The sequence below is a fragment of the Trachypithecus francoisi genome, unplaced genomic scaffold, assembly GCF_009764315.1.
Source record: "Trachypithecus francoisi isolate TF-2019V2 unplaced genomic scaffold, Tfra_2.0 Lachesis_group15, whole genome shotgun sequence".
Taxonomy (NCBI): Eukaryota; Metazoa; Chordata; class Mammalia; order Primates; family Cercopithecidae; genus Trachypithecus; species Trachypithecus francoisi.
Window position 1 is genome coordinate 49,234,795 of NW_022681460.1, and position 16,203 is coordinate 49,250,997.

At 40.0% G+C, this 16,203-nt stretch overlaps 1 protein-coding gene across 2 annotated transcripts in view; it reads right to left on the reverse strand.

Annotated features, from left to right (window-relative positions):
- The window catches only part of PREP (prolyl endopeptidase), a 140,075-nt gene that overhangs the window by 89,261 nt on the left and 34,611 nt on the right, over positions 1-16,203 (reverse strand). For both annotated transcript variants that reach the window (XM_033234727.1, XM_033234728.1), the window contains exons 5-6: positions 13,519-13,728; positions 9,119-9,240 (exon numbers count right to left, since the gene is read on the reverse strand). In XM_033234727.1, the coding sequence (XP_033090618.1) occupies positions 9,119-9,240; positions 13,519-13,728 (332 nt within the window). The remainder of the gene's footprint in view (positions 1-9,118; positions 9,241-13,518; positions 13,729-16,203) is intronic.

The following is a 16,203-nucleotide window of genomic DNA, read 5'->3' on the forward strand; positions in this document are numbered from 1 at the left end:
AGAGAGCTATGTCTAACATATACTCAAGTACATACATTCATTCTCAAGTGTATATCTCACTGACAGACATCAGCATGTGTAGTGGGTGCTGTGCTGGGCTGCCTTCTAGAGCTGAAGCCCTCATTTCCCAGCTGAGGGGTGTTGGGAGCAGACAGCTCTCAGATGAGAATCTCTCCAGGCCTCATCCTCAAGTTGAAGATGCACCTCTTCCAAGGTCATACATTCTTTTGGGTTCATCCACATATGACAACCGGTTAATGTAGGTTTATAAAGGCCTGGACCCCTCTCCCTCCTGTTAGGACAATGCTGAAGGGCTCACCTAGCTTGAGGGTTCCTGCAGGACTGCCTGACACCTCTGTGATGATTGCATCACAGTTCAAGTCCTCCCTCTGCTGCCTTCGTTCGTCACACAGGCAGAGATTTTGAAAGCTCTCCCAGCAAACTTCCAGCACACAAATTTCTATCTCAGAGTCTGCTTCCCAGGGAAGCTGATCTGTGACAACATGTAAGGCATCGCTAATATCCTGTAAATATGCAGTTGTACAACACAGCCCACAGCTACTCTTCTTCCACTCAGTGTCCTTGCCAGGCTCAACAAACAGTTCAGTTCTCCCCGCCTGAAGTCTGAATCAACTAGAAACAGAACAAGAGTCAACAGATGGAGAACCGAGATCTCAACTTTACTGCTGAATAAGTATACACTTAAGAATGTGGCTTAGTGCTGTGAGTCAGTTAATCTGTGAACTCCCAACCTCTCTCATGTCTAGTCATTGAGAAACCAAGATTCAGTGAAATTTCTCGGCAGGAAGATCAGAAGAATGGGGAAAGAAGTGTTCCCCTTTCATCTTGGTGGTTTCTTACCCTGGTATATTTTATGCTAGCCTGAGGAAAACTATAAGTCTTGGCTTCTACTTTTGAAGAGGGAACCCAATAACAGCTATCATACTAATTTACATTTATCAAAAGGTAGGACATAAAGTATGGGGGTATTGTATTTTATAGTTTCATTAAAGAAGACACATTAATTCATTAACAATTCTACTTGTGTATACTGTGGTACTAGGCTACACCAAGGAAGTCAAAGAAAACTCTCACTAGACATAATTCAAATTGTTAGAGTACATATTTTATACTTTACTCCATTAGGTTCACAAGTACTTGTCTGATAAACGCATAATTTGGACAACTTAGCATATTCAGGAAAATAACTCCTACAAAAATCACAGAATTTAGAGGGATAAGTAGCAACCAGAGTATTTTTAAGGAAATCTAGTCCCAAAGAAATGTTTTTACAAAATGTCTTCAGTTAATGCCTCACCTAGGTGTGATGTGATTCACTCAGACCAGAGTCTTGATCAAGCTATTCCATTTCACAAGGTCATCGGCTCTAGCATTGGGTCATTTGAAGGCTTTGCACACACACATACATATATACACATATGTACACACCATATATATATGAGTCTTCAGGATAAGTATGAAATAGATACTAATATCTCAATACGGCAGTTTCTCTGGAAAATGGGTATATATTTTAAACAATAAACCTCTGTTATTAATATTAAAATGAATCTGGCTATTTTCAGTCTCAACACCATATAACGCAAAGAATACTTGAGCTTTCCAAATGACCAAAATAAACAAGCCTTTCTTCATATTGAGACAATTAACAGAAAAGCATTTCATGTTTTAAACTCCCAATAATTTAACTATGTATGAAGTAATTTGTCCTTAAAAACAACAGAACACAAAACCTAACATTTATATATATATAGACTATGTGGACTTACATCAAACATATTTTCAAAGAAAAACTCAAAAGTCATTTTATGCTAGAGCAACTACACTCCAGTTGTGTGGTGTTGTATTAATAAGGAAATTTTCATGGCCATGAAATTTCTTTAGTATATTTAATTTTTTTCTCTTAGAACCTAACAAAGAAAAGGCGAAGAAAGTTTTTCCATTATTTGAATCTACATGCACTTTCAAACTGAGGAAGGTATTTTCTTTTATATGTTATAACAAAGGAATTAGTTGCATGTAAAAAAAAGTATTCTAAAAAGCAGTGACACTTGAAATTGTCCTGGAAATGAACAAAAGGAGTGAAAATGGATCTTAATAGCTTTGAGAGTTAATCATGCTATTCTCAGAGCAGGAGACTTTATCAAATTTATTTTATATAAATCTTTTGAATTCCTTTCACAGTAGTTGTGAATCATAGCAACATCCCTTTAATATTATTTTTCTAACACTTAGGAAAACTTTTAAAACTAACCACCTACAATGATGACTTTTCATATATGAAACTCATTTATGGATTTGTAATAAAAATAAGAGGCAATGCCAGTAACAGACATACAGGGGAGGCATAAGCACAGGTGAGTATGCCTTAATAATTTTAATAAATAAAGTTACCCAGTTTTCCCAGTACAGTGTGGTTCTACAATAGAAGAAAAAAAGAAATCAATCCAAATACTCTATGATGTGTTGCTTGGTATGCCAGAAACAGATACAACAGAAAATTCTAAGAAAACAAAACACATGCAAAATAAATAATGATATTTTGACATGATATAGGCACTACTGTTTCTAAGTTATCTGGTTGTTTGGTTGATAGATTTGGTTATTCAACATTCTACTGTTTGGGTCAGGTGTGGTGGCTCACGCCTGTAATCCTAGCACTTTGGGAGGCCGAGGCGGGAGAATCATTTGAGGTGAGGAGTTCAAGACCAGTCTGGCCTACATGGTGAAACCCCGTCTCTACTAAAAATACAAAAATTAGCCGGGTGTGTTGGCACATGCCTGTAATCCCAACTACTCGGGAGGCTGAGGCACGAGAATCGCTTGAACCCAGGTGGTGGAGGTTGCAGGGGACCAAGATCACACCACGGCACTCCAGCCTGGGCGACACAGTGAGACTTCATCTCACAAAAAAAAAGTATCTACGGTTTGTCTTATTTTCTCCCTTGCTGAGCAAAACAAGTGTTCTGTAAGAAAAGTGACTTATCAACAAATCCAACATGTCTACTAAAAATGACGCTCTCCTGCAGGATTGTTTTATGTATAAAGAGCAGCACAGCCTTCTTGCTTTACTCACATCCAGGTCTCTAGCTTGGCTTTCTAACTTTTCTGCCTTCCCAACTATGCTGCTGAGATTTTCCTGTGTGCTAATCAGCACGGTGAATACTATCATGTAAGGCAGTGCTAAGGAAAGGAAGCAGTGGTGGACACAAGGCAAGCGCTAAGTACTTGGGGAATAAATATGCACTGTGCCAACTGGGAGGAGGGCTGCTGAGCAGTTACTGGTCCAAGTCAAAAACAGCCAATCAGCAAGGGGCAGAGGAGGCCGAGATCCCCCACCAGGAACACCAGCGGACTTTTCTATGTCTGTTCTGGAAGGTGAGACCCTGCTGATCTTCATGTGCATGAACTTCCGCAGGGGACGTGGGAAGAGTAAGGAAATTAACATTCACTGCATACCTACTATAAGTCAAGCATCAGGCAACACACTTTGTATATTAATATATGTGTAATATAGATGTTTTAATTACTAGGGATCACAGGTGAACATATAAAAATGGCTTATGGAGATATGTGACAGATATTAAGATTCAGGATTACTTTTGGAAAAAAAAAACTTTTCAAGAATTAGGTATAACAGAATTAGGTTCTCAATATAGGATTTAGCGAGATAATCACAAAGAAGCTGGGCATTTTCTCCTTATCCTTTCTAAAGGATGATGCATTTTCACAATCTTCATTCTAGAGCACCCTCTGCTGGGAACACTGCCACAAAATGTTTGATTTCTTTAGGATTTTTTTCTCCCCAAATGCTAACAATTCACTTTAAAACAGAGTTTTGTGGGTTTTTTTTTTTTTTTGTCCAACAGAACCTGACAATATCTACCCTGCCATGAAACTGTCCTTCAAGTAAAGCCTCACAGTCTATATTAAATAATTGGCATCTCTGTCCATCAAAGCCCAGTACCAGCTGTTTCATATTATACCCCAGGGGCCCAAGGGAGCTCTTGTTCCTGAGCCCAGCATTTTGGACATGTGCAGGAGGGACTGAGTGTAGGAGGCTTCCTGAGGTCCTTGGCTGTAAGTGAGGAGGGCAGTGAACACAGCTCGTATTTCCAGGACAGAGTAACCCAAGGATATGCCTTCCCCTGGAGCAAGAGGTACCCAGGAAGCTACTAGGAAGACTGCTGGCCTCGAGTCATCTTGAAAGGTCCCTGATGAAAAAGGGTGGAGGAAGGAAAGGCAGGGAAGTCTGAATCTCGAGGGAATGCTTTTAGGATCAAAAGCTTTGGGGGCAGGCAGGTGGTGCAAAAGGGCAGCCAGAGAGTTTATAACCCACATCAGGGAACAGCAAAGTACAGAGGCTCCTAAAATCGAGGGCTCTCTCTAAAAAAGGATGGCATAAGGAGAGCTGGAATCTGGACACACATCCTCACTGCAAGCAGCCAAGAGAGGCCAACAAACAATCACCAGCAAACAATTCCCAATAAGCAAAACTCCCGTTTCTCTTGTCTTAATCCTCCTCCCTGCGTGGCTACTGGAAAAACTAACAGGATGAATATGCAAGGAGAGGGACTTGGCAAAATTGAGCTGGGTAGAGGGTGAAAGCATGTAAATTGGAGAGAGCAATATTTTGTTTTGGACTGCAATTAACCTTTAATAGCAGGTCCAATACCCATAAGTGTCCACAAAGCAAGGAGTTCTGCCGGGTTGAAAGCAGTCATCCCGGGAAGACACGCTGTCACAGCGTGACGGAGGGCAACAGTGGGGAAACTAAAGCTGCTTCCTGATTGGAATTTCCTGAGATCTGCCTGATCAAGGCAAGACAGACCTGTCCATGCAGGAAGGCAGAGGAGGTATCTGTGAAGAAGGAAGATGAGTCACGAGGAGATAGCATCTAGGATATAAAGAGAACTTCTCAGTGAACTTGGACTGTGGCAGTCGAAGGGGAGGGGGACGGCAGCAAGCCAGAGAAATCTGCACACGTCCATAAGCACATCCAGTCTGTGCCCACAGGGTTCCTCCACCCACACCCTCAAAGTCTGCATCCTGCCCTGTGTCCTGCTTCTCTCACACCCAGCAGCTAAGTTCTCTCCCAGGAGGCTAAGAGATGCTGTGATAAATCCTCCGTCCAGTTTCAGAGCTGAAAAAGCCCTGGAGGAAACAAAGGAAATGACCTTGAACAGATTAATTTGCCCAAGGCCACAGAGAGAACTACAATAAAAATTTCTGTTCCAATACACTCCTCTCACTCTAACATTGGTTCTCTCATCACAGACACTGTAAAATGCATTATCTAAATACTAGGTTCTATGACTGTACTAAAAGTAAGTACTTTTATAATAAAAGCAACAATGAAATAAAAGCAACAATTGCAGCACATGCCTTTGGTACATGGTTATAAAGAGGACTACAGCTGAGCACGGTGGCTCATGCCTGTAATTCCAGCACTTTGGGAGACCAAGATGGGCGGATCACTTGAGGTCAGGAGTTTGAGACCACCCTGGCCAACATGGTAAAATCCTGTCTCTACTAAAAATACAAAACTTAGCCAGGAATTGTGGCGCGAGCCTGTAATCCCAGCTACTCGGGACGCTGAGGAGAGAGAATTGCTTGAACTTGGGAAGCAGAGGTTGCAGTGAGCCGAAATCACACCACTGCACTCCGGCCTGGGTGACAGAGTGAGATTTCGTTTATTGCTTTTCTTTAAGATGCAAATCACTAAATAAAGGCTGTTAAGAAACTGCTTCATTTCCAGTGAATAGCCTGAGTGCTAATGTGTCCACCAGTCATGGGTGCTTCTGGTCCAGCTAGTTCCACCTGCTTCTTGGACTCTCCGGGCTTTATCACACTTCTTGAAGGACATAAGAAATTCCCACCTCAAGATTTTTTTCATGATCTAGATTTTTCTGAGTGAAGACTTGGAACTAGACCATCAGTTCAGGTTGGACCTGAGGCTTCTGAGGCGTCACACCAGCAGAACTCTAGAGTTCATGTTTAAGTGACAAGAGTACTCCTCCATGTAGCCAGATGGTCCTTTTGCTCAGAAGGAGATCATACACAGCTGGGTTGGGAAAGGAGGAAGCAGCACTCACCTAGCCAGCCAGACCTGCCTGACCAGCCCTGGTAACTGGTGGGATGACACCAGTCACAACAAGACCACCCAAGTTCTGGAACACTGTTTGAGGCAAGTCTACGCCCACTTTTTGTTTACGGACCCCACTAAGTTTTCTTACAGACTTCCTCTGCATAATTCACTAAATAGGGCCCTGATCCAATAAAGATCAAATATAAAGGACTCACTTTATACTGTTCCTTTAGCTTTTTTTTTTTTTTTTAACAACTTCACTTATTACTTCTGTAAAGTAGAGATGCATCCCTTTATTTATTGCTGTTCTTTAAAGTCATTACTCTTAGGCTGGGCATGGTGGCTCACGCCTATAATCCCAGCACTTTGGGAGGCTGAGGCCGGCAGATCACCTGAGATCAGGAGTTTGAGACCAGCCTGGCCAACATGGTGAAACCCTGTCTCCACTAAAAATACAAACATTATCCTGGCGTGGTGGTCCACGCCTGTGTAATCCCAGCTACTCGCGAGGGTGAGGCAGGAAAATTGCTTGAACCCGGGAGGCAGAGGTTGGAGTGAGCCGAGATTGAGTCACCGCACTCTAGCCTGGGTGACAGAGCAAGACTCCATCTCAAAAAAATAAAAATAAAATAAAAAATAAATAAAGTTATTACTCAATTTTTGTGTGCCCTTTCCTCTTGATCAGGGAAACAGTGTACATAGTGGTTACAAAGATACAGGCTGTGGCAGTTCCAGAAGGAACAGACCCAGCAGGCAGTTCCAGAATGGACTTGTAAGATAATTACCCTAGTAGGTATTTTATTTTCTTTATGCATTCCTTCCTTCTCAAACTGTAGTAAAGATTATATCAGATGAGTTACGCAGAGTGTACATCTATTGAAAGAATGGTAGAAGAATCATCTAACCTATTTAAATTTGCTTTTCTTTTTATTTGCCTAGCTAGCAGAAGTGACTATACATATGTTTAACGCATGTGATCTATTTCCACTCTATTTGTAAACACTAGCTGCTCACAGCAGCATTACTCATAACAATACTGTGGAAAGCAACCCTAGTGCCCAAGGATGAACGGATAAACAAATGGTGGCACACATATACACTGGAATATTGTTCAGCGTTAAAAAGGAGGGAAACTAACACATGCTACAAGATGGCTGAAGCTTGAAGATGTTATGCCAAATGAAGTAAGCCAGTCACAAAAAGACAAATACTGTAAGATGACATGTATATGAGGTACCCAGAGCAGTCAAATACAAAGGGACAGAAAGTAGAATGGTGGCTGCCAGGTGATGGCAGTGGTGGGTGGAGAGGGGTGGGGTAAATGGGGAGTTATTGTTCACAAGGCGGAGTTTCCGTTTTGCAAGACGAGAAAGTTCTGAGGATCGATGATAACGGTTGTACAACAATGTCAATGAACTTAATGCCACTGAACTTGTAAGTTCACTTAAAGTACACTTCACTTAAGTACAACTTGTAAGTTGTACACTTAAAAATGGTTACAATGGTCAATTTTATGAGATTATACATCACCTAATATTTTGGTAGCATATTTATCTTAATTGTATTTCACTCAGATGAAGGTAAAAAATGTATATTATTTTGTATCTATGGTACGCAGAAGCCCTATGTATTAGAAAACTTAGCAGAAACAATCTCCAAATAGATCTCAGAAAAGCCATTAAAAACAAATATGTGAGAAAAAAGACAATAGTAAATGCACAAGAAAAGCTGGTAGAGTGGGAAGTCAGATGGGAAAGAAAAGGCATAAAAAACAGACACATTTTAAAGTAACAAAATGTCCTACAAATTTATTTCTAACACGTTCTACTAAAATCTGGCAAACTTTTTCTATAAAGGTCTAGACAGTCCATATTTTCAGCTCTGTGAGCCATACGGACTTCTGTGGCAATTACTCAACTCTGCAGTTATAATTTGAAAGCAGGTAAAAATGGGTGTGGTCGTGCTGCAAAAAAACTCCATTTACAAAAACAGGCAGCAGGCCAGATCCAGCCCAGTGGCAATTTGTTATTGACCCCTGGTCTAGAAAACCCAAATAAATAAAAGGACGATTTGGAATACAGAAGATCAATTCCCATGGAATAATATACCATAGATTCCTGTTTTGTCCTCCAACGAAGTAGACCTAGGAACAGAAGTTAAAATTGAAAATGTGCCTTTCCTAACAAACTAACTGTTTTTCAATAGAAGAGGTGTCTCGATGAGCTAAAAAGTTTGTAGTACATTCCTCATTCCCACTAAAAATGGAATACATCCCACCCATATTAAAACATTCAGAATGCTTCTCTAACAAGAAATATTTCTTAGCACACAGGAATGAACTAACCAGAGTCAAAATTTTACTCCAAGTACCCCTAAGTTTCTTCACAGCTGATTCTCAAAATACAGACTAAATTTTAGGCCAGTAACTTAAAAACCTATCACACTTCAAGAGGTTGGTCCCTGTCAAGACCCCCAAGAAATACATGAATATTGATGAGAAAATGTCTAAAAGATACTTATTTTAATGTAAAAACAAGTGAACAATATGCACGAAAAGAGCACAGTTGTGTAAAAAAGGGAAAGACACACACACTGTCTTTTTCCCATATTCTCACTTGTATGTACAAAGAAAATGTGTGGAAGGCTATGACACTCACCTCTGAGAAGCAGGATTCTGAGTTTCGAAAGGTTCATGTTTTACCTTACTAGGTACTTTTATAGTTTTTACTATAAGTAAAATTACTTTTTTAATACTCAAAAAGTATTACTTTTTGAGTATACAAAAAGTATACTCAAAGTATTACTTTTAATATTAAGAGTAATAGGTTGAGATTGCAGTTAAAAGGTTTATCACCTCCATTATTAAGAGTCAATCTGAATACCAATATTTTTAACAAAAGAATATTCACTCACGGGATTTCTACCATCCATAAAAGTCACCACATAATATTTATACACACATCCACGAAACACAGTCTTTGAGGGTAAAATTTCACAGCTGTACAATACCTCAGCTCCACCCATCCATTTAGGTTCATCAGGAAACTCAGCACACAAAGTATCTTCTGACTGATCGGTTCCCAAGACATGGTAGTAGAGCTTTTGGTGGAGATTGGTGGATGTCTCTGTGCCTGAAGGAGTTAAAAATGTACACTGAAATGCACTTGGTAATTTTAAGAAAATCAATTCCACCCATATTGCAGAATGCTAGAAACATTTAAAAAGTTAAGTAGCTGGCTGCAGGATGCAAGGTTAACATACAGAAATCAATTACTTTCCTATAAACCAGCAACGAACAAGTAGATTTTGAAATTAAAAACAATACATTAGCACCTCCAAAAACGAAATATTTAGGTATAAATCTAACAAAATATGTGTAAGATCTATCTAAGGAAAACTGCAAAATTCTGATGAAAGAAGTACAAGAACTAAATAAATGAAGAGCTAGTCCATGCTCATGGCTAGGAAGACTCAATATTGTTAAGGTATCAGTTCTTCCCATTTTTGTCTATGGATTTAATGAAATCCCAAAATCCCAGAAATGTATTTTGTGGATTGACAAACTGATTCTAAAGTTTATATGCAAAGGCAAAATATACTGACTAGCCAACACAATACAGAAGGAGAAGAAAGTTGGAGGACTGGCACCTAGCTTCAAGATTTATTACAAAGCTACAGTGATCAAGATAATGTGGTATTAGCAAAACAACAGACAAATAGATCAATGGAACAGAAGAGAGAGCCCAGTAGCCTTTTTAAAAAACGGTGCTGGGACAATCAGACATCCACAGGCAAAAATATGAATCCAGACAAGATCTTACACCCTTCACAGAAATTAACTCAAAATGGATCACAGACCTGAAAGTAAAACATAAAACTATAAAATTCCTAAATATTACAAAGAACTCAGCAATAAGAAAACAAAAATCCGATTAAAAACTAGGCCAAAGGCCTTGACAAACATCTGGCCAAAGATACACAGATGGCAAATAATCATCTAGAAAGATGCTCCACATTATATATCATTAGGGAAATGCAAATTAAAACAATCAGATATGGCCAGGCATGGTGGCTCACACTTGTAATCCCAGCACTTTGGGAGGCCAAGGCAGGTGGATCACCTGAGGTCAGGAGTTCGAGATCAGCCTGACCAACATATGAAATCCCGTCTTTACTAAAAAAAAAAACACTAGCCAGGTGTGGTAGCATGCACCTGTAGTCCCAGCTATTTGGGAGTCTGAGATAGGAGAATTGCTTGAATCCAGAAGACAGAGGTTGCCATGAGCCAAGATCACACCACTGCACTCCAGCTTGGGTGACAGAGCGAGACTCCATCTCCAAAAAAAAAAAAAAAAATCAGATATAACTACACACCTGTAAGAATGACCAGAATTCAGAACCCCGGTAGCACCAAACACTGTCCAGGGTGTGGAACAAGAGGAACTCTCATTCATTGCTGACGGGAATGCAAAATGGTCTAGCCACTCTGGAAGAGTTTTGGAGGATTCTTACAAAACTGAACAGACTCTTAACAACATGATCCCACAATCATGCTCCTTTACCAAAGGAGTTGAAAACTTGTGTCCAAACAAAGACCTGCATACAGATTTTTTATAGAAGTTTTATTCATAAGTGCCAAAACTTGGAAGCAATTGAGCATTCTTTCTGTAGGTGAATGGATACACTGTGGCACATTCAAACAATGATTATTCAACACTAAAAAGAAAGGAGCCATCAAGCCGTGAAAAGGCATGTAGGGAACCTAAATGTATTATTAGTAAGTGAAAAAAGCCTTTCTGAAAAGGCTACATACTATTTAATTCCAACTACAGTATGTTCTGGAAAAGACAAAACTATAAAGACAGTAAAAAGATCAGTGACTGCCAAAGATTGGGGTGAGAAAGGAATGAATCCTTGGAACACAAAGGATTTTTAGGACAAGTGAAATTACTCTGTATGATACTACAACACTGGATACATGTCGCTATACATTTGTTCAAACCTACAAAATGTACAACACCAAAATCAAACCCTAAAGTAAACTATGAACTTGGGTGATAATGATGTGTCAATGTAGATTTGCCAATGAAACACAAATGTACCACTCTGGTGGGGGATGTTCACAATAAGAGAGGTTATGAATATGTGGGGACAGGAGGTACATGAGAAGTCTCTGTATTTTCTTCTCAATTTTGCTTTTAAAACTGTTCTACAAACTAAACTTTACTTTTTAAAAAGTTAAGTATCGGCCAGGCACAGTGGCTCACGCCTGTAAGCCCAGCACTTTGGGAGGCAAAGGCGGGAGGATCACAAGGTCAGAAGTTCAAGACCAACATGGCTAATACGGCGAAACCCCGTCTCTACCAAAAATACAAAAAAAATTAGCTGGGCGTGGCATTAACTAGTCCCAGTTACTCAGGAGGCTGAGGCAGGAGAATCGCTTGAACCTGGGAGGCGGAGCTTGCAGTGAGCTGAGATCACGCCACTGCACTCCAGCCTGGGTGACAGAGCAAGACTCCATCTCAAAAAAAAAAAAAAAGGTTAGGTATGGGTTGAATATCGAACTGAAAGTAATTAACTCATATTTGCTGATTCTGGAGACTTCTTTGAGGCTGAACTTCTTTTTTTCATGATGATGATGATGTACCAAGCTTTCAGGGCAAGGGAGGGAAAAAGGTAAGATAATACCATAATGTAAAACAAGCTTTATGGCACTTAAGCAATTGTCATTGAGCTTTCAGGGACACTGGTAAGAAGCACATGGTAGGAATTGCTTAGCTTCATTTCTAAGGGTCCCATCACAGTCTGAGAGGCTACTGAGATCCTAACAAGAGGGAAGCAAAATTACAGCTGGAAGAAGATGTTGTCTCTCTTTTAGCTATCACAATTACTAATTATTATTATTTTGTGCCACTGAAAGCTGATGGTAAATGATGACTTTTGGTTTTTACAAGTTAACGTAATAACGTTCTCTAACATGAATTGGCCAGTTATACTTTTTTGTCTCCCAGAACATGGAAATAACTAACATTTTCTAACTCTGGGGCACTCTTAACACAGGCAGCTAATTTCGTTTCCAGAGCACAGATGTCTTTCTTTAGCCAACATCTTTGAATAAAAAGCCTACTTTTAGCTCCTCTTGTAATTCGTTGGTGAATTTATAAAAAAGGTCTTGATGTAGCCTAATCAAAAAGCAGAAAAAGCTAAACATAGCCAACAGATGAAAAGCACCATAGCCTTATTCCCAATTCAACTGCGGGGGAAAAAAACAGAAAAGAAAGCAAGGATATTTAAAGATGACAAAGATACAGCAAGTCATGATAAGGGGACAACATGTACAGCAGAAAGCACTGGAGTAGCTGTGCTTCTTGCCAGACCCCAGCCCTCAAGAAAATTACTGAGCCTTCGTGCCCAAGCTCCTAATCTCTAACACAGGGATTGTAAAACTCACCTGTAAAGACCAACTAACGTAACAAGAAAATGCTACATACCACATTGAAATGTGGGGTAGCAAAAGGAAGAAAATGACACATTGTACAGTAAGGTACAAGGTACATAGCCCTTCCTGTCTGGGAAAATTAGAAGTGAAGGAGTAAAGAAGGAGGATCTTTGAACACAACAGGATCTTTGTGCAATTAAAGAGGAGAACAATAAAGGTGTGTCCAGGAAGTAACAAGGAGAAGAGCATGAAGATAAATGCCAACCAACAGGTGACCTATAACTTCTGATCAGAGAAGAATATGCGATTACAACAGTAGTAAAATTTTATAATCATTCAACATCATCAAATAGTTTGGTTCAGTTTAAAAATTCATCTTCTCCATAATCTCCTTAGGAGATATAACACATCTATAAGGGACTGATTGATTGTAATAATGATCCCAATTTTCCACAGTTCCCTGTATCTATTTCTCCACCATTGAAAAGGTGACAGCCCTCTGGCTTGCTTTAGCCAACAGAATGTAGCAAAGGTGACGTGCCAGGCGCAAGCCTAGGCATTAAGAAGTCTGTGTTGTTCAGCTCCCCATCTTGTAATTCTACTGAGGTGCCACGTGAGCAAGCCCAGGCTAGTCTGCTAGTCGTCCCAAGCTGAGGCCCCAGATATGTAAAAGAGCCAAGCCAAGATGAACCAACTGACCTGCAGCTGACCACAGATACATGTTAGAACTCAGCCAAGCCCAGAACTACCTGGCCAACCCACAGGCTCATAGCAAAAATAATTGGTTACTATTCTAAGCCACTATATTTTGGTGTGGTCTATTACACAGCAAAGCCAACTGATACAACACCCTTTGAGGAAACATGGTTCTGGACCACACAACTTCTATGTAGGGTTTAGCGTCTCTTCAGTCACTTCAAGTCACACTTCATTTTGTGAAAAATGTGCTTCATCTGAAGTCTTCGCTCACCATCACTTTTTCCATCCTGTTGGGGGTAGGAGTTGTAGAACATTCCCTTCCCATCATGGGTCCAGGCCATACAGCTGAACTTGACTCTTTCAAGCACATCTGGAAGCTCTTTGGCACCATCAACTTTCATGAACTTGATTGTCACCCAGTCTGAGCCACTGGCACTCAGACCATAGGCAAAATATTCACCATCTTCGCTGAACGCGTAACCTATGGGACACAGGAGAAATCATCCAACGACAACCACAGGAACACAACTCCACTGCCCTCTATGCCATCTGACAAAGCTCTCCTCCATAACACGGAAGTAGAATGTGGCAATAAAAGGGATAGGAATCTGGTAGTGAGGAATCCTGGGGACTCAGCCCAAGTTTTACAAGAATTACCCTTATAACCTTAGACAAGCTTCCTAACCTCTCCAGGTCTTAATTTGCCTATAAAATGAAATATTAGATTATATGCCTACTAAAATGCTTTCATTTTGAAATTTTTATAATGCAATAGGCAGTTCAGTTAAAAGCAGAGCTCATCTGAGACTTCTGTCATATTTTATTTATACTCTAAAGGGAATAAGGAGAAAAAGGAAACTGCTTTTAGAGTAATGACTGAATTATGACACATAACATATAATAGAACTAAATTGGAGCCATTAGGTAATTTGAGGGATTGATTCCAAACTATCTAAAATCCCTTGTTACAGCCTCATTTTCGGAGCATTACCTGTGCACAAGGATTAATGTCCACACTGTCTGACCATCACAGGCCCAGGTAAATAAAGCCTGAGGGTTTGCAGTGAAGGTGCCCAGCGTGCACATTCCACAAGAAATTGTGAAAGGGAAAGCAACATGTCTATAGACGGTCGTACCATGTACAATCCTTTAGGGCCCTGGTGGAATGTTCTAATCACTATGAAATGTTTCCTGGCAAATACTTGTGTTTCATATTAGCTGTTTCAATTATGAAGTATGTAAAGCATCTGATACAACACCTCCTATTGAAGAATCTGACACCAGAGATTTCCTCTTAGGCTGTTTGCTAAATGTTATTTGGGACTGAAAATTTTAAGAAGCTCAACTATTATTAGAGGTTTCCTATTCTTTTACATGGAATTTTAATTAATGAGGAATTAGTTTAAAATTTCACAGAACCTACTCATTAACCATTGTAAGTCCTATAAAGTATCTAGGCTCATATGTATGTAAATGCAGAAAAGAGTCTAGAAGGTGATAGGAAGAAGAAACACATTCACCTTTTATTCTACATAGCACTGGAGTGTTTGAATTGTATATATGTGTGTGTGTGTGTGTGTGTGTGTGTGTGTGTGTGTGTGTATATATATCAGAAAATTATCAGAAAAATTGAAATTAAACATTTTGATTTGAAATATATGTTTAGGCCAGGCGCGGTGGCTCAAGCCTGTAATCCCAGCACTTTGGGAGGCCAAGACAGGCGGATCACGAGGTCAGGAGATCGAGACCATCCTGGCTAACACGGTGAAACCCCGTCTCTACTAAAAAATACAAAACACTAGCCAGGCGAGGTGGCGGGCGCCTGTAGTCCCAGCTACTCGGGAGGCTGAGGCAGGAGAATGGCATAAACCAGGGAGGCGGAGCTTGCAGTGAGCTGAGATCCGGTCACTGCACTCCAGCCTGAACGACAGAGCAAGACTCCGTCTCAAAAAAAAAAAAAAAAAGAAATGTATGTTTAAAAATCATATACTATAAAAATAATCTGAATGTTTACTCCTTTTGTAATAACTTCCCTATAATACCGCTCTTAGAAAACTCAATGACTGTTTGAGGCAGGTCTCATGCCTAATTTATCTTCTCACCCATTAAGGCTTTGTCCATGGCAGACACTCCATAAAGAAGTCACTGGAAGAATGCATTATCGGGGTGGGAGTTAAGACCCTGTCCCTCTGATGGGTTGCAAGATAGATCCTTGTGGAAACTAAATGAATTCCTATATGGGATATGTTACTTCAACAGAACCTGTGTATTAAATTCATTGAAAACTACACGGTCAGATTCATGGAAGAATCTGAGCTGGCTGACGTCTTATTTTCAATATTGGTTCGATAAAGGATCATTGTTTATATACACAGCCTATTCAGAGGGAGGGGAGGGTGGACCACTGAATGACTGGATCATGGTTAGAAGTGTTCGTATAAAAGGGTCTTTGCACAGGTCTGATGGAACGGGACTCTATAGCTCCCATCTTATTGATTACAGAGGACTTCAATGTCTCAATTTCTCAATTCTAGAGGGCCATAACTAATCATATGTTTTTTTCCTACAAAACCAGAAGATACTAAAGGGGAAAGGCTGAGCCAACATCGTCTAGGACATTATCATTGTAGAGTTTACAATTATTAAAACACAGAACTGGAGAATAACTTAGTTCCTTACTCTAGAACTCTGCTTACTGCACAAACCTGGGATAATCTTCTCTATGGCCTGTGGAGGAGGTTACCTTAGGGGCAGAGTTAAGTAGGAGATGTATAGCAACTGTGGACCAACTTAGTCTTTAAACCTGCATCTTCAGGGAACAGGACACCCAGCTGTTCAATTTCTACAAGACTTGTGTGTTTTTACTTGTAATTCTGACATGCTGACAATTAACTAGATTTTTAAGACTCTGATCACTTCCTTCCCAAGAGGGAAATTGATCTGATAAACATTCTTT